This window comes from Suricata suricatta, chromosome 11 (genome assembly GCF_006229205.1).
Source record: "Suricata suricatta isolate VVHF042 chromosome 11, meerkat_22Aug2017_6uvM2_HiC, whole genome shotgun sequence".
NCBI lineage: Eukaryota > Metazoa > Chordata > Mammalia > Carnivora > Herpestidae > Suricata > Suricata suricatta.
In genome coordinates this window covers 50199985-50222811 of record NC_043710.1, presented here as the reverse complement: position 1 = coordinate 50222811, position 22827 = coordinate 50199985, and the positions used below count along the sequence as shown (strand labels likewise).

The window sequence follows — 22827 nt, the reverse complement described above, 5'->3', positions numbered from 1 at the left end:
CTATCATTTCTCACATACTATGTAGTTTACTCATTTTGTTCTTTGTTTTTAATTCTGGATCAAGCTTCTATTAATATTTGGTCATATATTACCATGATTATACAAAATTGTTTATATTGGCATTGTCTCCTGCAGTGTTTTACACACATTACTGTTTTTTTCCTGTAAGACTATTTCAGACTGCACACATAAACAGTGCATTGTGTGGACTTTGGGAATAGGCTTGTTTTATCATTTAAACAGGAACTAGGTTAGGATGGAAACCATTGTAGGGCTTTTGCAGGTAATTCTCTTCCTTCAGATACAAGGTATTATTTTCATTCCCAAGACTAGTAATATAAATTCTCTAAATGTAATTCTACTACAGAGGGTGAAGATTAAGATCAATAATATTTCTGTGGAAATTGAGAGTTTTAAATCATACCCTATGTGTTGGCCAGTCCTGTGACTCATATTCTGCCTAGGTTCTATTTTTACGAAGGCGACTAAGCCTTCACCTATTGGTGAAATATGTAAAGGAGCTCATTTTGTTTATTATTACTTATATCTCCCACTAGAATTTACATTCTATAAATCACAAGTTAGGAATTTTGTCAATGTTACTGCTTTGTATGCTGATGTAACCAAACATCTAAAATAATGCCTAACACAGTTGGTGCTGAATAAGTATTTGCTGAGTAAGTGAAGGCAAGAAAGAGAGTTCCAGAGCAAAGGTCTAGAGCTTGGCTTTAGAGAAAGAAGGAGCATCTCACTGATAACAGGAAAGATGGAGGAATAGATAAAGCAAATCTAAGTAGTAGTTTTTAATTTGGTATTGGGAGACTGAGACAGAGTTTATGTTTTTAAACATTCTTTTTAATATACCTTTTTAAATGTTTATTATCTTAAGAGAGAAAGCATATGCAAGGAAGGGGGGTGCAGAGAGAGGAGAGGAAATCCCATCTACATCAGTGCAGAGCACAATGTAGGGCTCTGTCACAAACCATGAGATCATGACCTGAGCGAAATCAAGAGTCAGATGCTTGACCAGTTGAGCCACCCAGGTGCCCCAAGAGAGTTTCTTTTAAATATCATATATGATGGTTAGTTTTTATGTGTCAACATGGCTAGATTACAGTGCCCAGTTATTTAATCAAACACTTATCTAGGTATTGCTGTGGAGATATTTGATAGATGTGATTAACATCTATAATTAGTTGACTTTAACAGAAACTACTCTCAATAAGGAGGGTGGGCTTCATTCAATCAGTTGACGACCAGAAAAGCAAAACTGCTTTCTCAGAGAAGGAATTCTGCTGCAACACTGCAGCATTGGGGTGCCTGGGTGGCTCAGTCAGTTAAGCATCCAACTCTTGGTTTTGGCTCAGGTCATGATCTTGCAGTTTGTGCATTCAAGCCTCAGATCAGGCTTTGGAGCTGGCAATGTGGAGCCTGCTTGGGATTTTCAGTCTCCCTCTGTCTGCCCTCCCCTGCTCATGCTAACTCTGCCTCTCTCAAAATAAATAAATAAACTTAAGAAAAAAAAAAAGACTGCAGCATTCATTCCTGCCTGAGTTTCCAGCATACTGACCTATCTTACAGATTTTGAACTTGCCAGTCCCCACAACCATGTGAGCCAATTTTTTAAAATCTACTTAGGGTCGCCTGGGTGGCTCAGTCAGTTAAGTATCCGACTTTGGCTCAGGTCATGATCTCACGGTTCGTGGGTTTGAGCCCTGCGTCAGGCTCTGTGCTGACAGCTCAGAACCTGGAGCCCACTTCGGATTCTGTGTCTCCCTCTCTCTCTCTGACCCTCCCCTGATCACATTGTCTCTGTCTCTCAAAAATTAATAAAATGTTTAAAAATTTTTTTTAATAAATAAAATAAATCTATTTAGGGGCATGCCTGGGTGACTTAGTGGGTTAAGCATCTGACTTCCTGGCTCAGGTCATGATCTCACGGTTAGTGAGTTTGAGCACTGCACTGGGTGAGCTCCAGCCTATTTCAGGTGAGCATGAGCTCCACTTCAGGTAAAACAAACAAAAAAATCCTTGCTTCTCTCATTCACCCCCCGCCCCTGCCGCCTCTCTCTCACTCTGCCCCTTGTAAGATTTTCTGTCACCCCTTCTCTCTGCCCCTCTCTCCCTTGTGCCCTCTCTCTCTAATAAATAAGTCTACCTACCTACTTACCTGTGTGTGTATGTGTGTGTGCGTGTGTGTGTGTATGTGTCCTATTCTGTTTCTCTGAAGAAGTCTGAAACAGCATCTAATTTTTTTAATAGGTGAAGTTATCATTGGAGAGTAAAACAAGAAAATGGAGATGAGAGAATACTCATATGAAATAGTATTTTCACATAATGGAAGGGTAGACTGACAAGTATGATTCAATTTTTAGGCAGTATTGAAGGCTCAGTAGAGGCTACTGAACATGATTCCCTTCTGTCCTTATCTGTCTGGAAAACCATTGTTTTAGGGCCATGAACTTCAAGGCCTTCTGTGACTCTGGGACTCTTCTTTGCCCTTTCCAGGAAGGGCTGCTGCCCTCACTGAACACTATTAGGTCTTTTCCACCTTTATCTAAACAGCACTTGGTACAGTACCACAAACAACAGAACAACAGAATGCTTTATTCTAAGCATTTTAGGTACATTAACTCATTTCATCCTCACAGCAACTGTGTTAGGTAGATACTATTATTACCTTCATTTTATTAAAATAAAATTTAAAATGGAGGCAAAATACCCTACAGCTAGTGAGTGGTAGAGTCAGGTTTTTGATGCAGACAATCTGACTCCAGAGGTGATCCCCTTTCTCATCAGTGAAGACTCCTATACATTTATGCATTTGTTCTTTAAATATTTTCTGATCACCCACTCATGGAGCCAACACCAGGGGATGGGGATGGAGCAGAGAGCAATCAGAATATCTGCCACCATGGAGCTTATGTTTCTGGTCAAGGGAAATGGACAGTAAGCAAATAAGTATTTATGTGAGATGGTATTAAGTGCTGTGGAGAAAAATAATGCAGGGTAGGAAGGGTAAGGAAGTTGGGAAAAGTGTTTTTTTATTCTGGATAGTCAAAGAAGAACTCATTCATAAGGTCTCTGATCAGAGACTTGAAGTGAGGGAATAAGCCTTGTGGACATCTGGAAGATAAGTCCTCCCTGTGGTATAAGCCTCTCATTGTCCCTTGGAATCCATTGTTCCCTTCTTTCTTTACTAATAGAACTCCTGACTTTTATCTGGGCACATGGCTACTGAAAATATAGGTCAGATTTTACAGCTTTCCTTGCAGCTAGGTGTGCCCATGCGATTGAGTGATGTGTGCATTGCCAGATTGTGCCCTCAACAGTAAAGGTGTGCTTCCTACTGGGGCGCCTGGGTGGCTCAGTCTGTTACGTGTCCAACTCTTGATTTTTGTCTCAGGTCACGATCTCACAGTTCATGAGATTAAGCCCTGTGTCAGACTCTGGGCTGACATGGTAGGGCCTTCTTGAACTTCTCCCTTTTTCTCTCTCACTGCCCCTCCCCTGCTTGCTCTCTCACTGTCTCAAAAAAAAAAAAGTAAGGGTGTAAGGGTGTGCCTCCTACTTTTTCCTCCACTGGCTGAGATGGGACCTAGCAGACATGGTGGTGAACTCTCTTGGACATGGAAGACAAGGACCACCTCTTTGGAGAAGGTAGAACAACTGAAAGGCTGACATGTTAGCTCTCAAGTATTTATACTTGGGCGGTATTTAAGAGGGAAAAAAAATTTCCATCTGGTTTAAATCACTGTATTTTGGGGTCCTTTTATTGTTATAACATATATAGTGTGCAGAATTTTAAGATGGTCCCGAATTTCCCACTTCTTGTGTGCACATCCTACATAATCACTAGGGGTATGAGGATGACAGCTTATCCTATATGGCATACTTGACTGTAAGAAAGCGATATTACCTGGATGGGTCTGACCTAACTACATGAACTTTTTAAAGGCAGGGAGATTTCTCTGGCTGGATGCAGAAAGATCCCAAGCTTGCAAAGGGTTTGAAGCACCATTGCTGGCTTGAAGATGGATGAGTCACATGGCAAGTAAAGTGGGTGGCCTCTAGGACCTGAATGTGGCCCCCAACTGATGGCCAGAAAGGAGATTGGGACCTAGTCTCACAACTGTGAGGATCTGAATCCTGCCAGCAAGAATGAGCTTGGAAGACAATTTTCCCCCAGTGCCTTCAGATGAGAACTCAGCCCAGCCAACCCATGTTTCTGACACTCTGAGCAGAGAACCCAGTCAAGCCATGCTAGACATGAATCTCCAGAACTACCAGGTACTAAGTGGGTGTTTGTTTCCAGGCTACTTAGTTTGTGGTAATTTGTAACACAGGCACAGAAAACTTGTACAAAAGCTTATATGTCTCCTAACTGATACACAAGCAGAGATGTACATAGTCTCTGAGGTGGAAGCATGCTCGGTGTAATCAAAGCACAGCTCCAGTTGAGTGAATGAGGAGAGAAAGTAGGAGAGAAGGAGAGATAGCGGGCAGCTGATCACATAGCAACTTGTAGGAAATGTAGGACTTTGGCTTTCACTGGAGGGAATGAGATAATAGGGCATTCGTGAATGTTAAGCAGAGTGACAATACTGCCCTTGAAAAGGGTCACTGGCTACTCTGAAAAGAACAGGTTGTAGGGACAAGCGTAGAAGAATGGAGTCCAGTTAGAAGGCTATGGAATGATCCAGGTGAGAAGCGATAGTGACATAGATTAAGGTTGTGGCACTTAAGGTGATGAGAAATTTTGGATTCTGGATAGATTTTGAAGCTATAGCCAAAAGAATTTGCCAAGGGATTTGACAAATCCGGAGAGGTAGGCTGAGGGAGAGATGGAGAGAAATCTAAGGTGACTCCAAGGTTTTGACCTGAGCAACTGGAAAAATAGACTTGTCATTTGGGGAAGGCAGTGAAAGGAGCAGGTTTCTTTTGCCACGGGGAGGGAGGTAGTAATTAGAAGTCTGGTTTGGACGCTTTAAGATTTTAAGTTTGTGATACTTATCAGATATGCAAATAGGGCCATTAAGGAGGCAGATGGATGTACAAATCTGGATTGCAGGGCAGAGGTGGGACCCTATCATATGCTGAATTTCTCTCTCTTTCTTTCATAAATCATTCAGACCTTCCCACCCCCATTTTGCACTTCTTATGATCAAGGATTTTGTCTTATTAGGGGTTTGCTTCAGGAGGGTGGTGAGGTGGGGTTGGTGGATATGTGGATGGGGTGCAGGTAGTGTCCCAAAGACATAGCTTACTAGTACCTGGCGCTAGCTTAGATGTTCAGTGAATGCATAAATAGGAACATGGATCACACTTTCCCACGATGCCCTCACGGTTGCTACTTCCCCAAATCGACCCTGTCATTTCTTTTTCAGACCCAGCCAGGCGGATCAGCTATTCCCAAGGGGTGTGGACAGCCAGCAGGTTTGGTCTGGGCCGCAGTGCTTCCCTGCCCTCGCCCTAGCCCCTGACCCTGCCCTTGTGCGACCCGGGCCCAACGGGCCCAATGCCGATGCTGACTCCTCCCCTTTCCGGCTCCCCCGGTGCTCCGGTGTTCCGAGTTCTGGGGTGAAGGCTCGGGCCTCTTGGGATCCTGTAACCGTTCTAACAGTTGAGAGGGGATGGAGCTGCGGGTAAGTCCACAGCTTGTAATCCACTTCCCTTTGCCCTCAGACCTGCCTTGCCACTGCCCCCAGTAAGGTCTCCTCCTCCCACACTCCCATGGAGCCCCTGCCCCTCCCCCCTGTCCTCCCCTTCCCCCTCTCTCGCCTCTTCTTCCTCTCATTCCTCCTCCTCCCCTTTTTCCTGTTCTTCCTCCTCCCCCCAGCTTGGTCCTTTGCCACTTTTTCTTCTCTACACTCCCCCCAACCTCATCCCCACCATGTAATTCTCTGTGCTTTCTGTCCACAGCCCCCTCAGCCCATGAGCAGATGGGACTGGGGCTTTGCTGCCACAGAGTGACCACCTGTTTCCTCCCCCCTCTTCAGGCCATCCCCATGCTCCACTCCCAGTGACCGTTCCTTGCTGTTACCAAAGTTCTGAGCGAGCCCTTTCTGGGTGTGCGTCAGTTTGTCTCTGCAAGTGATCACTCCTCCATGTGCCAGTCTCTTTGTGTGGGCAGCTGTGAGTAGAGTGAGCCTGTGCTTGGGACCTAAGTCCCGGTCCACCAGTTTCTCCAACAGGCAATTAGGATGAAACCTCACCAGCATATCAGTCTCTCTTCCCTTCCATTGCCTCCTGTACCCCTTACACCAGGTGAGGGGGACTGTGTCCTGGGTGGTGGGAAGGAATTCCTGTACAAAGAAGGCCCCCGTCTCTGTCTTGGGCCTTTTCTTACCAGAGTCTTTGGGGAAGCTGTGGGGAAAGTTGTCGTCTGCTGTTCTGGCTCTGCCCTGCAGCTCCGTCCATTTCCTTGTCCTGAGTCCCTCCCTTCCCCTGTCCCCCAGCTCCTTCAAACCTGACCATCCCTAGCCCAGAGCCTAAGGCCCCTTCTTTCGCCCCTGTTCTGGGCTGGGCCAAACAGGTGAGACCCAGCAGCCAGGAGCCTGGAACTGGCAATCAGAGCCTGAGCAGTGGGCAAGGTCAGTTCGACAGCAGTTGAATGCCCAGCTCCTCTTGGCCTCGGAGCCGAAGGTGGATTTGTCTCCTGAAGAGGCATCACCTGAAGCTCTTGAATCTCAGCACTCCGTAAGTGTTCCAGACCCGGAAGAGCCGCTCCGAGACTGCCAGAGGACACAGAGGCAGTTCCTGAAGACCGGGAGCCAGTCAGAGCAGCCCACAGCGCTGGAGCACTTGGTAGCTGAGCTCCAGACTCTGTTCTCAGCTGTGTTGCAGGATGGCAGCCCAGCAGCTTGGCACTACCTGCATGCAGTGCTGCGCCTGCTGCCTCCATATCGTGTGCTGCTTGTTGGTCACCTTGATTTGCTGCCCTTCCTGGAACAGCTGTCCCACTGGGCACCCTGGGTCCAATCCCAGCTCCAGCTGGACCTGCTAGATGCCATAGAGCAGGCCTTTCCCCCAGATACCTCTTTGTTAGAGAGTGCCTCCCATATTGAATGCTGTCCCCAGAGGCACAAGTTCCATCATAGGCCCCCACGCCCAGCCTGTCCTTTTGTGCAGGCCCGCTGGGGTGGGCAGCACGTGAAGGAGGAGTTGGCTACGTGGCTGCGACCGTTGACCCTGCCGGAGTTACAGCACAGCCTGGGTATTGTTGGTGCTCAGGTGGCCCTGAAAGAGACCTGGTGGCTAGACGGCCTTAGCCTCCTGCCCTTGGCACTGGCCACAGACATCCCTGTCCAGTATGAAAGCAGGGACACTGACGACACAGAGGAGGCACCTGCTGGAAGAAAAGAGACTAAGTAAGTGAGGGACCCAGAGTGGGGCTTTGAGCAGAGGGGAGAAAGAAGCCAGTTAATGAGTGCCTCCAGCATCACTGCTATGTCTAGGGCCAGCTCCCTATTGATTTTAGGCATTAGCCTGACCCCAAGCTATGCTGGGCGGAGCTACTTCTCTCTCGCTTTTTGTCTGCAAATAAACTGAGTGGTCTTCGTGTTAATCGCCATCAAGCAATGCAGAAATTCATGAAAATCAAGTCAGCTATAAGGAAAGCTTCAGAAAACAGCTTGAGTTTCTGCAGTTTCCAGATCTTTCTCAGATGGTACTAAAGTTTCTTTAGTTCCCTTTCTCACTCATTCATAATCCCTGAACCTCTCCTCTGGGTCTACCTAGTGCTGGGTGCTGGATGTTGGGTACAGGTTCTACCCTCAGCATGCTGCTATGTGAATGCTTGTCTGAAGGGCCTTCCCCTTCATGTCTGTGTGAGCTAAGCCAGCCCCAAAGCAGATTAGATTTGGCAGCACGGGCAAATAGGACTTCCATTCTGACCTCTCCAGAGCCTTCTTCCTGCCCTGCCCATGTGGGCATCCTGGCCCCCCTGAGTGCTGATTGTTTCCCCCAGTCTGGCTCTCATTGCTCCTTTCAGGGTTTCAGAATGTCTACAGAGAGCCCCTTTTCTGAAGGTTCTCTAACACTAGTTTTAGAATTTCTCCCATCCTCTGGCCTGATTTTCTAAGTGCTTTGCAGCTTGTATAGGACACACTCACTGTCTGGGCAGAAGGGTAGCTTTACCTTTAATCTGGGTTGGCTTCCTCAGTTTTTGCTCTAAGTTTATGGCTGGGTCTAAATTTTTCCTAAAATCTTAATTCCGTAATGGTGGACAGATAGGTAGGCTCCTGGGGCCTGGATGGAAGGGGACAGTTCTGACAATTTATGTCTTCAAGACCCCTGGCAAACTTTCTTTTTCTAAGACCTGCCCTATGCCCTGGATAGGTTTCCTTTCTTGGGAGTACGTAACTGAAGTGAGAATGGATTGAGATGTTGGAAAGGGGTCAAGTTCTTTGCTTTTCTCTTTGGGCCTGGTGATAAGTCTCTAAGGCCTAGCTAATGTGGCTTAGCTTGCATGAAGTTCTCCAGGTCTGTTCCCCCAGGCATCCATTCATTCAATAAGTATTACTGGATACCCAACAGGTACTAGGAACTGCTAGATGCTGGAGATACAAACATGAACAAGCCACATTCATTCTCCTTCTTTGGGGTTTTACAATTTAGTTAGGGGAATAGATATTTAAAAAGTTGATGCCAGGGGCGCCTGGGTGGCTCAGTCGGTTGGGTGGCCGACTTCGGCTCAGGTCATGTTCTCGCGGTTCATGAGTTTGAGCCCTGAGTTGGGCTCTGTGCTGACAGCTCAGAGCCAGGAGCCTGCTTCAGATTCTGTGTCTTCCTCTCTCTCTCTGCCCTTCCCCTGCTCATGCTCTGTCTCTCTGTCTTTCAAAAATAAATATTTTTAAAAAATTAAAAAAGTTAATGCCAGTAAAATATAATTACAAATTGTGATAAGTGCTATATAATAAGAGAATAGTGCCTTTCCCCTGGATGCTCCTGTGTGTGTGTGTGTGTGTGTGTGTGTGTGTACATGTAGGGGAAAGCACATCAGAGACACTTGTTTAGATTGTAGTAATTAACAAAATACGTTACAGGTTATGAGATGAAATAAGAGGAGAGTTTCAAGGAGGAGGAAGAAGTATTAGATGCTACTGAAGCATGTAAGAAAAATCTGAAAAATGTTCATTGGTTTTAGTAACAAGGAGAAGGTTGGGAAGAGCGATGTATTTCAGGGGAGTTTTGTGAAGGGGAAGCCAGATTTTAGTGCATTCAGGAGCAAATAGAGATGAGGAAGTAGGAATCACATTTTACTGTTCTTTCATGAAGGGCTTGAAAGGGAGATAGAGATAATGGGACAGTGGTGTCTGGATAGGACTCCTAAAAAAAAAATAGAGAGATGTTCATAGCCCTTATGGCAGTGCTTGAGAAGTGGGTGTTCAATAATATTTGCAAAGTGAATGAGTAAATATAGGCTAACAGTAAGAAAAGAAAGAGATTGAAAATACAGCATGAAGAGAGGATAAAGGATCCATTCCACAAATGGAGGAATTAGTCTTGCAGAGAAGAAAGGACATTGCTTCCTCTCAAGTTGATTAGGATGGGATTATGATGGGAATCTGGACAGATGAATGTGTGGGAAGGCAGCTGAACTAGGGGAAGTTAGTTGATGAGCAAGAGCCTCAGTTTTCTCTGGGCAGGGAAGGAGGCAGAGAAGGAGATGGGATGGGGGCCTGGCAGGGCTGGGCATGGGAGTAGGTAGAGGCCTGAAATAGCAGCTGAGGGTACTGAAGTCTGAGGCCTGAGGCCTTGTATGAAGACACCAGAGCAGCATGAGCCTGAAGTTGATATCAGATCAACGAGGGGCTGATATTCCTGGTTCTGCAATTGTGTGAACTAATTTAGATCATGTAGGACTCTTAACTGTTGGGGAAATGAAGCTTTAATAGCTGTTACACAGTTCAGATGTCCTGACCCAAAATCAAAGTTACAAGCCATATTGTTGATATGAACTATTAGAATAGGATTGCACTGTTATCCCTGGGGTAACTTGTTCTGTTGATCTAGATTTGGGTCAGTTAGTGACATTGCTATACTTGACTGGTATGGTCCAGGTATTTAGTTTTTGGTTTCTTGGAAATTTAATTTTTATATTAATTTTGTTGGCTGACATTGAAGGGCAAGAAGATTAAAAATACTGGTGCAGTCTTGATGGGATTGAAGAATGCACCATTGGATCCTTGCTGGAAAGGAAACAACGTGAAACTAGAAGTTGGTTGGTGATGGGGGAAGAGCAAGAAAGACTCACAGGCATGGAAACTGTGCAGAATTGGAAAGCAGGCATAATGGGGGCAAAGAGAGGAGATCTAGGCTAGGAAGCAATGGTGGAGAAATCCAGGACTGTGGGTTTGCCTAGGTGATGAGTTGGGAAAACAAAGTATTCTTATTTTGCTCAGTATTACATAATACTGACTTCATAGTAATCACAACAAGTCCGGAGTGATTATTCATTTGTCAGAAAGAGAAGGGTTGCTCATTTATTGGTCTGTGTGAATATAGCTCCTTGACTGTATTTGCTCAGTATGTGAATACCTTTGGGTATAGGTGGTAGACAGGCTCTGACAATACCACATCACATCCTCTTTAGCACCCAGTCTAGCTCCTCCTTTCACTGGCTAACAGTGAAACTCTGTCTCTTTTCTCCTAAATTTTTTATTGCGCAGGTCTCAGCTTGATCCAGAAATTCCTGGGAAGACCTTACAGAAGAGAAGCTCTGGCTTCTCATTTCAGATGTCCCTCCTGGGTAGCCAGGTGACGACCATTTTAAAGACAGAGAGATCCCTGAAGAAGATCCGCTTCCTCTATCTCAATGTAGCTCCCAGCCGGTACTTTAGGTAAGTCCAGAACCCTTTTACTGTGGCCACTCCCTGGTTTCCTCCCGTCTGTCCCCACCCCCCTTCCTCTCCTTACCCACTCCTCTCCTGTCCTTTCTCCTCGCTGGCTACTTCTCTGTCTTCCAGTTTGTCTCCCTCTTCCCTTCTCAGCTTCCTCCCTTCCATTCTGCATCTCTTTGCTCCCCTTTGCTCTCACAGCCTTTTCTACTTTTAGTTCTGTCTTCTTTAATCTGTCCTAAAATGGTAGAAACATTTGGTTACAGACTCAGAAGGGAATTTAATGGTGATCTCTTCCAACTCCAGTGCAGGAATCTGGTGTTTGAACAGCGAGGGGAAGCTTTGAGTTTCCCAAGGCATCCCGTTCCTTAGACTGAACCAAACCTTGCTTTCTTTTAATTTCTACCTTCTGGGCCTGGTTTTAGCTCTGAGGCTATAAAAACAAGTCCCTCCTTCCACATGACTCAGGAGGTATTCATTTTCTTCTGTTAGCTCTAAAATTTATGTATGTCTCAAAGCCCTGTTCAAGTCCCATCTCTTCCCAGGAATAATAATTACCATTAATCAATTTTTTCCAGGCATTGTGCTGTCATTATTATTTCTGTACATGAGATGAGTGCCCTGAGGCATAAAGAGGTTAAGTAACTTGTCACATAGTAAGTGGTAGACACAGACAAACCTAGCACTGTCTTAACTCAAATGTCCATGTTCTTCAGCAGTATGTCGTACACCCTCCCAGAAGGTTTTATTTCCTACATACACTGCTGTCTTTCTCCTGAGCTTATGTAGTGCTAATGGGGCATATCATCCGTGCATTTACTCATCAGGTCATTTAACCAGTTCTCACTGAGAGTGTTGTGGCAGCTATTAGGCAGTTGTCTTTTGGCTTTCTCTCTCTGCTTCATGACGCTGGGGCTGAGACTCTGCAAACTTTATTCTTCCTTTTTCAGCTGGCCTCCTGTTAGGTTTGATAGGTAGGGGGTGCTAGAAGGAGACTGGACAGCAAGATAAGGGAAGGGACTTCCTCTTTCCCTGGCTTGGTCTTTCTGTCAGGATTGGTCCTTTACCCTAGTGGCAGTGGGCACCTTCTGAATTAGCCTCTTCACGATTCTGATGGCACCAGCACCAGCCAAGTGGCACCTGCTCGTCAGTGCTCGGCATCTTGACTGCGCAGCCCCTCCTCCAAGCTCTGTAGGTCCTAGTACCAGTCTGGTAGCGCCTCCTCTAAAATCCAGGCCCCAGGTCTACAAGCCCCTCCTCCAAGCTCATAGCTTCTGAGAATCCAGACCTCTGCCCTATGTTCTTCTCATTCTCTGGCTGGCATTCATTCCTGCAGTTATTGTATCTGTGCCACTTTAGTGTTCCCTTTCAGCTGTTTGTTTCCTTAACCCCTTAAAAACAAACAAACATGTGCTCTCTATTAAATTTGCTTTGTTGAAATGCTCCATTTGGTTTCTGCTTTCCTGATTGGACCCTTACTGATATCCTGAAAGGAAAGGAGCCTCAAATATGAGATTCTGATGTTGGCTTGGTAATGTCCTTGGCCTTGAACAATACTGAGCTCCTTGCAAATGGGATATAGAGTCCTAATAATCCATGACATGTAGTAGCATCACAGTTAATGAAATGATCACTTGTGGCTGACTGTGGTGAACTACCTACTGACACCCAGTGTCCAGCACACCTGACTGGCTGGCAGTAGTGATAGTAATGGTGGCGGTATGGGATGGGATGCTTACTGACTGCAGTGGAGAGCTCACACAAAGAAAATTACAAGCTTAAAACTTTAAACTATGAGCTCCATCGTAATCAGAGAAGCAGCACAATCAAAGATAATTAGGCACATGGAGAGAAGAAACCATGAGCAAGAGAACTAAAAAGGCAGTGAATAATTATAGGACGAACATCTGCCAAAGAAGGAAACCCAGTGACGTGAGTTTAGCATTTGGTGGTGCTTTTCCCCAAACAGAGGTGCCCGTTGTTCCCAGTATTGGCAATTGTGTATCAGTTTTACTATGTGCTCCTGAGCCAGGCACAGACTGCCCAAGAGCACAGGCCACACGCAGCTGGAAACCCACACCCAGGAGAGCCTGTTTTCTGGCTACTATAATGTGACCAGGGCCCCACTCCAGAGCCCACGACATTTAATTTTGACTTCCCTGATGTGTCCATACAGATGATTTTCATATTTTACCTGTTTGTTTTGCCTTTTTCTAGTTGTTCTCAAGTGAGAGTGTTGTTCCAAATTTCTAGCGCACCATCAGTTAAGTAGAACCCTGGCCTTTATTGTTTCATTTTGTTTATTGGCCATGTAACAGGTTGGGTTCTTTTCTCAATGTGTTTGAATTTATCATTTTTTTCTTGGATTTGTCTCAGATTTTCTTTATTAAGTTTTTCATTTTAATTCTAACATAGTTAACATACAATGTTCTATTGGTATTTGTCCTGGATGTTGATTCATACTCAGATAGGAATTTATTCCTTCACTTCCTTAGAGTCTTCACTCGGGTGTCACCTCTCTACCCCCCACCGGCCCCTGCCTCCCACCCTCCCCTGGCATTGCCAACCTCCTTTTCCTGTGCTTTTCCTCCCCTCTCATTTATTATGTTTATCTTCTTTCTTCTTAAATAGCAGGAGAGCTCAGTCAGGGCAGGGATTTTTGTTTGTTTTGTTTGACAACATACCCCGAGGGTTTAGAACAATTTGGCATAGAGTAAAAACTCGATACCATTTGTTGAATGAATGAATGAATTATCCAGAGTAGAAACAGACTTGGAGGCAAGTAGATGATGAGTTCCATATAGAACTTGCGGTGTTTCAGTAAGGCAGAGAGCTTGAGGTGTTTGGGAAGCACTTGAATACTCTCTAGCATCACTTGATACTCCCAGTGATCTGAGCCCTTTGAGGACGAGGACTATGTAGCAGTTATTTTTATGTCCTCGTCTCCAATCACGGTGCTTGGACAGACGGGAAACTCGATAAATGGTTTAATTAAACATCATATGAAGTCAGGGACTGAATATTTCTTGTTTACTGCTGTATCCTCAGTGGCTAGCACAATACTTGGCTTAATAATTATTTGTTGAATGAGTAACTATGCCCCAAAGGAGCAGTGCCTATGGGGAGTGAGGAGAGTACCCTCTCTCCTGACTGTGTGCACAAGAGTAGCATTCAGGGGCGCCTGGCTGGCTCAGTCAGCAAAGCATGAAATCTTATCTCATGGTTGTAAGTTCGAGCCCCACATTGGTTGTAGAGATTACTTAAAAATAAAATCCTAGAAGAAGGAGAAGGAGAAGAGGGAGAAGAAGAAGAAAAAGAAGAAGACAGCTTTAAAAAAAAAGAGAAAAGAAAGAGTAGTGTTCATTAAGAAGATCATAGGGGAAGGAATGACCCCTTGGGAGGGCCGGGGTTCAGTTAGGACAGGAAGCTATGGGAAACTAAGCAGCCCAGTGTTTAAGGGAGGTGGCTTGAGTCAGGTAGATTCAGTTTTAAATCCTATATTCTTTCCTTAACTATCTTGGACAAAGTTATGATTCCGCTTTGTTTCAGAAGAAATGGTTTGGGGAAAAGAGTACTGGGGGAAATCTAGGCACTTTGTCAGAAAGGAAACAAAGTTTTATATGACTTGACTTAGTGAGTTCATTCTAGATCTAGCTAAACGCTTTTCTGTCATTTGCTTAATCACGTATTCTAGAAAGTTGCGAGAGAAGAGATATAAGAGGGCCATTTTTATCTCTTAGGCATTATAGGCATAGGACTTGGACATAAAAGCTTATAAAGGGCTTTAAAATATATTTAATGCTTAAATATATTATTGGCTCCAAGTTATGAAAATAAAACTGTAAAATAAAAGTTGATGAATACTTTATTGAATGTGCCCAAATAGCATTATGCTAACCAGTCTCCTGCAACGAGATATAACTATATAAATGGCATTTAGTATGAGATGTAGGTACATTGCACTGAGGTAAGAGAACCTGCAGGATTTTAAGGTGGCTCCAGAGGTACTTTTCTGGTTCTCTTGGTTGCAGTTTTCCTTTTTATTTGCCTGTGTCAAGTCTTCTATTCACCCCTTGCTTTTCCCCATTCTCAGTTACTCCAAACACCATCCCTTGATTTTCTCTGCATGTTATTTCAGTACCTATGGATGTACATATTTTATCATTTCTAAGATGTGCTTTTTGTTTTTACATTTTAACATCTCTCAAATTATGATGCATCTTACAAATTGGTAGAGTATCACATTGGAAGCATTTTAAATTTTAATGTTTCATTTTTTTTAAAATGCTGCAGCTTACAACTGATAGCATCTTAGGTTTGATAAAATGTAAGATATCTGGATGTGGAGATATGAACTTCTTAGAACTGACTAGGTGCCTTTTTTTTTCTCCCTCTCTATTTTTAGCTTCCATTTATTCTTAATAATATTTGTTTCCTTGGGGTGCTTGGATGGGTCAGTTGGTTAAGGGTCTGGCTCTTGATTTTGGTTCAGGTTATGATCTCAAGGTTTAGTTTGTGGGGTGGGGCTCTGCACTGACAGCAGGGAGCCTGCTTGGGATTCTCTCTCTCTATCTCTCTCTCTCAAAATAAATAAACTTTTAAAATATTGATAATATTTATTTCCTTTTTTGAGTTTGAAGATCATTCTGTTCTCCTTCCCCTCTTCCCACTTTCTTCTGCCTTCATTCCTGCTGCCATGTTTCACCTCTCCATCCTTCTTTTGTCCCTTCCTGAAGTCTGCAGGAGTTCCCAGGGCTCCTGCTGACTAGAGCTCTTTTCTAAAGGCCCTACAGCCTGATGGTGGTGCCCCCCAAGAAGGTGAACCCTGAGCACTACATCTTCTCTCCCTTTGGGATCCTGCATGTCCATCCTGAGGAGGGCAGTGAGACGATCACGCTGGGCACCTGGCACCGCCACTCTGTCCTCTGGCAGCAGCTCCAGTCCATCCCATTCTTCAAATATTGCCTCTTGTACAAGGCCTTGGCTTGGTAGGTGATGACAGTATGGGACGTGGGGAGAAGTTTTGGGAGCAGTAGCATGCTGTCACTGCCCTCTGCTCTGCAGTTGGAAGAGGAGTGTGAAGTTGCATGGGTTGCACCGGCAGCAGACTTTCCTAGGGAAGCATCTGCTCTTTGCTGTGCCCCACTTTGGAGTTGGGCTCCTGCATATTAGCAGGTAAGGTCTTCAAAACACAATGTCAATGGATCTTTAAAATTATTTTTACAAAAAACAATAACATGTTCCTTGTAGAAGTTTTGGAAGATAAGATAAAGCACAAAGGGAAAACGATCTTTAATCTTACCAACCATAAATAACCATGTCAGACATTTTGCTGCATGTCCCTTCTGGTCTTGCTTTCTATCACATATACGTCTGTGGTCATACGTGACATATTGTTAAGTACCCAGTTTTTTTCTGAGTAATATACTCTGAACATATTTTCATGTAATTATGTATTCCTACATTACCTTGTCCCAGACCACACAATTATTGAGTATTGGATCTAGGGATATAACTCAGGTACCTGAATTCAAATTCTTGTTCTTTCCAGGGTATCCCTTGAATTCTTTTTTTTTTTTTTTTTTTTTTGAGGAAAAGCTTAGTTATTCCTGTTTTCAGTATTTTCTTACTTTCATTGCACTCCTCAGCCACTTAATTATCTTCTGTGATAGAAGCTGCAAACTCAAATGCCTACAGGGGCTGAGCAGGAGCTATGGAAGAAACATAGTGGGTTAGGCAAGACATTAGGGAGTGTGGGGAATACAGTCTGGAGACGGCATCTGAATAGGACAGTCACTACTCAGTTCCAGCTGTCTGTTGCCTCTGGGAATATGAGTGCAGCATGCCAACTGCCTTGGTTTTCAGGATTTCCTGGATATTCACATTTTGCTGTAAAATGTCTTAATTTTACCTACTTAATTCAAATTTTTATTAAAACAGTATGCTGGCCAACTCTTAGTAGAACATACGAAAACGTTTTCAGTCTGAATTTGATCCATGGGTTACCAGTTTGAAACCTCTGCTCTGGGAATCCTCCTGTCTAGACTAATCATCATAGTGTAATTAAAAGAATAAGGGTTTGGAGGCTGGAAAGATCTGAATTTAAATCCTGAACACTAGCAAGGACTTTACTTTTCGAGCCTTGTTTCTTGATATGAAAACTAGGGATAAAAGTTTCTACTACACAGCTAGCATGAGAATTAAGTGAGATTGTAAATATAAAATACCATGCTCAATGCCTATTAATAGGTGCTGAATAAATGACACCCATTATGATCATCTTTTGCTTATTGGGGGTCTTTTCTCTTTTTCAAGGATTTTTAGAGATGTAATATTCTTAGGGAGGGAGTGGATAACAGAAGCAGGTTTTCTTAGGGACAGTCAGCCCTTAGAAAAGTTAGAGGTTCGTCACCTTTGATCCTAAAACTGATCTTCCCATCTAAATTTTTAGGGCCGTTAGCTTCCCCTCTTCCAAGGACACCCTCTCCTGGCAAAAAAAGGTCTGTCAGTAGAAACATTTGCACATAACCACAGGCCTTTCCCAAAGAATAGCGCGGCCAGCAACTTCCTCAGCTTGAATTCTTCCAAAGAATTCTCAAGAGGAATCTGTTTCTGTAGGTCATCAGGAATATTACAATCTTTCTAAACCTTTGCATATTCTGAGGTGTGCTGGGCTAGGAAGAGGCCAGAGGTGTTCAAGGAAGGACAGCTGAGATGCCGGCTCTGAGCAGCTTGGCCATTGATTGCAGGCTTCTGCAGGAACTGCACTCTGTCTCCTGGCTCCCAAAAGACCCCGATCGATGCTATGGGCTGCTGGACCTGCAACAGGCTCTAGCCAAGGAGAACTACACAGCTCTGCAGCTGTTCCGTCGTTGCCTGCTCCTCTGCACATCCATCCTGCACTTGGTAAGAGGTTGCAGTAGTGTTTATTGTGAGACTTCTCCAAGCTGAGCTTGCCGGACTCCCAGTCTCCTTTTGGCTCACGCTTCTCCTGGATCCCCTGTGTGGTCTGGACTCTGAAGTTGGCCCAGAGCCATTGTCCTGCCCAGCACCAGCGGTCTGTCTTGTGGAGTGGATGGATCAATTATAGATGGAAAGAGGCTAGGACTCGATCTTTTCCCTAAGGATTGGTCCTGGTCTTGAGCAGGGAGGAGAAGGAACATAACAATGGCTTTTCTTTAGCTGTTTGTCCAGGGGCATTAGAGGATTCGAAAGTTGGAATCTGGATCTTTCATGCTACTGGGCTTATTTTTGAGCCTACTTTGAACCTTTGGGAGGCCACTGTAGCTGGTAGAAGCATTCGGTAATGGAGTCCTTCCTAATTATGCCCACTTTGCATCTGTGGTACTTGCCCTCTGCCTAGGGCTCCTGGAGGCCCTGCTGCATGTTCCTGTCACTACAGTTTGCTGTCTGTTGGGTGGGGCTGGATATTTACCCAGTTGTCTGGCTGACCACCATCTCCAGGTAAACTAGATCTAAAAGGGGACCCACCCAGATTCTGTGAACATGAGAAATAATGTACAAGAAGCCCTAGTAGATTTCATACAGGGAAATGGCCTTTAGCCTCCAGAAGATAACAGCAGGACTTAAATTGAGTCTAAGCTGAATGGGGCCAAAGGGTGGTGGCCAGCTCTTCCATGGCCTTTCTCTACCTCCCAGTTCCTAAATCCCACTTTTGTTTTAGTGTTACAAAAATATTATAATTTTTAATAGTAGTTTATTTTTGGGGTGCCTGGGTGGCTCAGTTGATTAAGCATCCGACTCTTGATTTCGGCTCAGGTCATGAACCCATGGTTGTGAGATCAAGCCCCACATTGGGTTCCATGCTGGGCATGGAGCCTGCTTAAGATTCTCTCTCTGCACTTCCTTCCAGTGCTCTCCCTCTCTCTCTCTCTAAAAATAAATAAATAAAAATAAAGGTTTATTTTGTTAGGGTAAAATTTGCATGCAGTAAACAAATGGTAAGTGTGCAGTTTGTTGAAATATTTACATGTATCTACATCCATGTAACCCCCACCCAGAACAAGATGTAGAACGTTTCCAGCACCTCAGCAAACTCCCACGTACCCCTCCTGTCAGTACCCCCACACAGGTAACTACTACTCTGATCTCTGTCACCAGACATTAATTTAGTCTGATTTTGAATTTCATATAAATGGAATCAGCATGCCTGGCATTTTTTTCACTCAACATTATGCTAGTGAGGTTTATCCATAACCTTTTAGGAAGTAGTGGTTCACCCTTTTATATGCTATGTAGCATTTCCCTATATGCATGTACCACAATTCATTCTTCTATTGATGGACACTTGAGTTTGTTCCAGCTTTTGTTGTTACCAATAATGCTGATGTGAACATTCTTGTACATGTCCTTTGGTAGACATGAGCACTTACTTGTTTGGAGTATGTATTCTAGGAGTAAAACTGCTGGAATAGGGTGTATGTCTGTTTAAAGTACCAAACACTTTTCTGGAGTGGGTGTATCAGTTTGTATTGCCCCAAAAACGTAGGAGACTTCCAGTTGTCCTATGTTCTCATCAACACTTAGTATTGTCAGGGTTTTAAATTTTAGCCAAACTGGTATACAGTGGTATCTCATTGTAGTTTTATTTGTTTGTGTCTTTGTTTTAGAGAGAGAGCATGTGCAAGCAGGGGAGAGGCAGAAGGGGGAAAGAGAGAGAAAATCTCAAACAGGCTCCACACTCAGTGCAGAGCCAGATGCGGGGCATGATATCACAACCATGAGATCATGACCTGAGCTGAAATTAAGAGTTAGACATTTAACTGACTGAGCCACCCAGGCGCCCCTCACTGTAGTTTTAATTTGTGTTTCTATGATCACCAGAATTGTTGAACATCTTTTCATATGTTTATTGGCTGTTTTGGTACCCTTTTCTGTGATGGTCTAAGTCTCTTGCTTATTTTTAACTGTTGTCTGTTTTTCTCCTGTTAATATGTGAAAGTTCTTTATATAGTCTAGATATGCATCCTGTGCCAAATATATATACATATATTGTAGATATTTTCTCCCAGTCTGTGGCTTACTTTTTTACTATTTGAACAGTGTCTATTTTTTTTTTTTAAGTAAGCTCTATACCCAACATGGGGTTGAACTCATGGCCCTGACGCCCTGAAATCAAGAGTTGCATGCTCTAACAATTGAGCTTGTCAGGCACCCCTTATTGGTGTCTTTTGATTAACAGAAGTTCTTAATTTTCTTGAAGTTCATTGTATCCATCTTTTTTGATTAGTGCCTTTTGAGTCCTGGTTTAAGAAATCTTTGTCTACCCAAAAGTCATGTAGATATTTCCTTGTTTTCTACTAGAACTTTTATTACATTTAGGTCTATAGTATATTTTAAATTAACTTTTAAGTATGGTGTGACATAAGAGCCAAGTTTTATTTTCCCCATTTTTGGAAAAAACTATCCTTTCCCCACTTAATTATTGTGGTTTCTTTTTCTTAAATCAGATGGCTATATATGGGTGGGTCTGTTTCTAGACTCTCTTCTGTCTGATTAGTCTATTTATCTGTCTTCTTGCCAGTGTCACACCATCTTAATTATTGTAGCTTTGTGGTACATCTTGATATCTGATATTATAGGTTCTATCACTTTTTATTGTACAAGATTTCCCTGGCTATGCTAAGATCTTTAAATTTCCATATAAAGTTAGAATCAGCTTGTTAATTTTCACAAAATAATTTATGGTAATTTTTTTTATTGATTTTAAATTTGTAGATCAATTTGAGGGAGAATTGATATCTTAATAATATTTCATTTTCTAGTTCATAAACATGAATCTCTTCATTTATTTTGATTTCTTTAATTTCTCCTACTAAGGTTTTATAGGTTTCCTATAAGAGGTCTTAAATATATTTCATTAGATTTATTACTAGATATTTGGTATCTTTTTGTTGTATTGTAAATGGTATTTTAAAACATTACTGTTTTTTTAAATCTTTATTTATTTTTGAGAGAGAGAGACAGGGTGCAAGCAGGGTAGGAACAGAGAGAGAGGGAGACACAGAATCTGAAGCAGGCTCCAGGCTCTGAGCTGTCAGCAGAGAGCTGGACGCAGGGCTCAATCTCACGAACGGCAAATTTGTGACCTGAGCTGAAGCTGGACACTTAATCAACTGAGCCACCCCGGTGCCCCAACATTATTGTTTTCTAATATTTGCCATACCATATGCAAAAATTAATTCATGGTATATAAAAGACATAAGTGTGAAAAGAAAATCCAAAAAGCTTTTAGAAGACAGTATAACATTTTTATTATCTCAGAGTTTCTTAAACAAAATATTAAAAATGCAAGACATTTTTCTATATTAAAATTAACCTTTTAGGGTGCCCAGGTGGCTCAGTTGGTTGAGTGTCCAACTTTGGCTCTGGTCATGATCTCGCAGTTTGTGAGCTCCAGCCCCACAGTGGGCTCTGTGCTGACAGCTCAGAGCCTGGAGCCTGCTTCAGACTCAGATTTGGATTCGGATTCTGTCTCTCCCCCCTTCTCTCTCTCTCCTCTGCTCACACACTCTCTCTCTCAAAAACAAGCAAACAGAAAAAATTAAAATTAAGTTTTTAAAAAGCACCTAGAAAGAGTGAAAAGATAAGCAAATGCAACATGTAGAGCCACTCTGTGTGCTGCTGTGTGGAATGAATGGAACTTGCCCCTGTTGGCAGTCACCCCAAAGGTGAGAGGTGGCGTTGAGGAGGGGGAGGAGGGAGCAGTAATCATCCAAACTGGTAACTGAATTGTTACAGAACCAAGCTTGTACTCTGTGCTCAATAAAAGCATGCTGCTGCCCAATAGATTATAGCATTACTAAATAACTAAAATAGATTTGAAACACTAAATAAATAATGATATCAAATGAGAGTGTTTGGTAGATAACCTTATCAATTTTTAAGGATGTTCCTATCAATTCTTAGTTTGCTAAGAGGTTTTATCATCAACGGGTGTTGAGTTTTGTCCAGTGATTTTTTTTTTTCTGAATCTGTTTAAATGACAATGGGATTTTTTTTCCTTTAGTCTAATATGGTGAACAATTGGTATTACACCAGCCTTACATTACTGGGATAAACCCATTTTTTTTCTTTCTCTTTTTTTGTATAACTTTTTATTTTGATATAAGTTCAAATTTATTAGAAAAGTTGCAAGGGTAGTATAATAAACTCACATTTACCTTTTACCCAGATTATTAGTTTGTCTTATTTATCATTCCTGCTTTTTTTTTCTTTCTCTATGTAAGTATACATTATTTTCCTGAACCATTTGAGAGTTTTAAGTTGCACATGATAAGTTCCTTTACCCCTAAATATGCCAGTGTGTTTCTCTTTGAGAACAAGGACATTTTCTTCCATAACTCCAGTGCAGTTGTCAAAAATTAGGAGATTCCACTTGGATACTATTTTGTCATCTAACCCTTGGTTTTTCTTAGAAATTTGCAGATTATTCCAAAAATGTCCTTTACAACTATGGGTTTTTTTTCCTCTTGTTTCAGGATCCAGTCCAGAGTTGTGCATGCACTGCATTTAGTGGTCCCTTCTTCTTAGTCTCTGTCATATGTCACAGTTCCTCTGCCTTCTCTTTGGCTCTTTTGTCTCATGCAGGGACAGTCCTACAATAGGATCTGCATTCTAGGGCCACCTCCCTCTCCACATCAGAGCAAGAATAGCCTTCCCTGAGCTCTGGCTTGGCACTTCCCCCTTCGCTGTTTTGCTTCCCTCTTTCCCTTAGAGGTTTGTTTCCTGAAGACCATTCCTTTAATAAATCACATTTTCCCAAATTCTTCTCCCAGGCTCTGCTTCTAGGGAACTCAGTCTAAGAAAATATATGTATTAGACCAAGCTCATTCATTGTTCTGTGCAAATATTCTACAACCACAGTAATTTTTCTTATCTACTTTATCTTCCAGTGTCTGAGAGATACATGTTAAAACCACCTCGTTATGACTATAGATTTGCTTATTTCTCCTTGCTGTTCTTT

The 22827-nt window shown here is 43.1% G+C and overlaps 1 protein-coding gene across 1 annotated transcript in view; it reads left to right on the top strand.

Moving 5' to 3' along the window:
- Positions 1-3504: 3504 nt before the first annotated feature.
- DNHD1 (dynein heavy chain domain 1) overlaps positions 3505-22827 on the top strand; it is an 84993-nt gene continuing 65670 nt past the window's right edge. The window contains exons 1-9 of the mRNA XM_029914943.1: positions 3505-3660; positions 3958-4290; positions 5388-5645; positions 6000-6267; positions 6536-7370; positions 10674-10844; positions 15626-15829; positions 15906-16016; positions 17591-17747. Of these exons, the coding sequence (XP_029770803.1) occupies positions 6204-6267; positions 6536-7370; positions 10674-10844; positions 15626-15829; positions 15906-16016; positions 17591-17747 (1542 nt within the window). The 5' untranslated portion in view covers positions 3505-3660; positions 3958-4290; positions 5388-5645; positions 6000-6203. The remainder of the gene's footprint in view (positions 3661-3957; positions 4291-5387; positions 5646-5999; positions 6268-6535; positions 7371-10673; positions 10845-15625; positions 15830-15905; positions 16017-17590; positions 17748-22827) is intronic.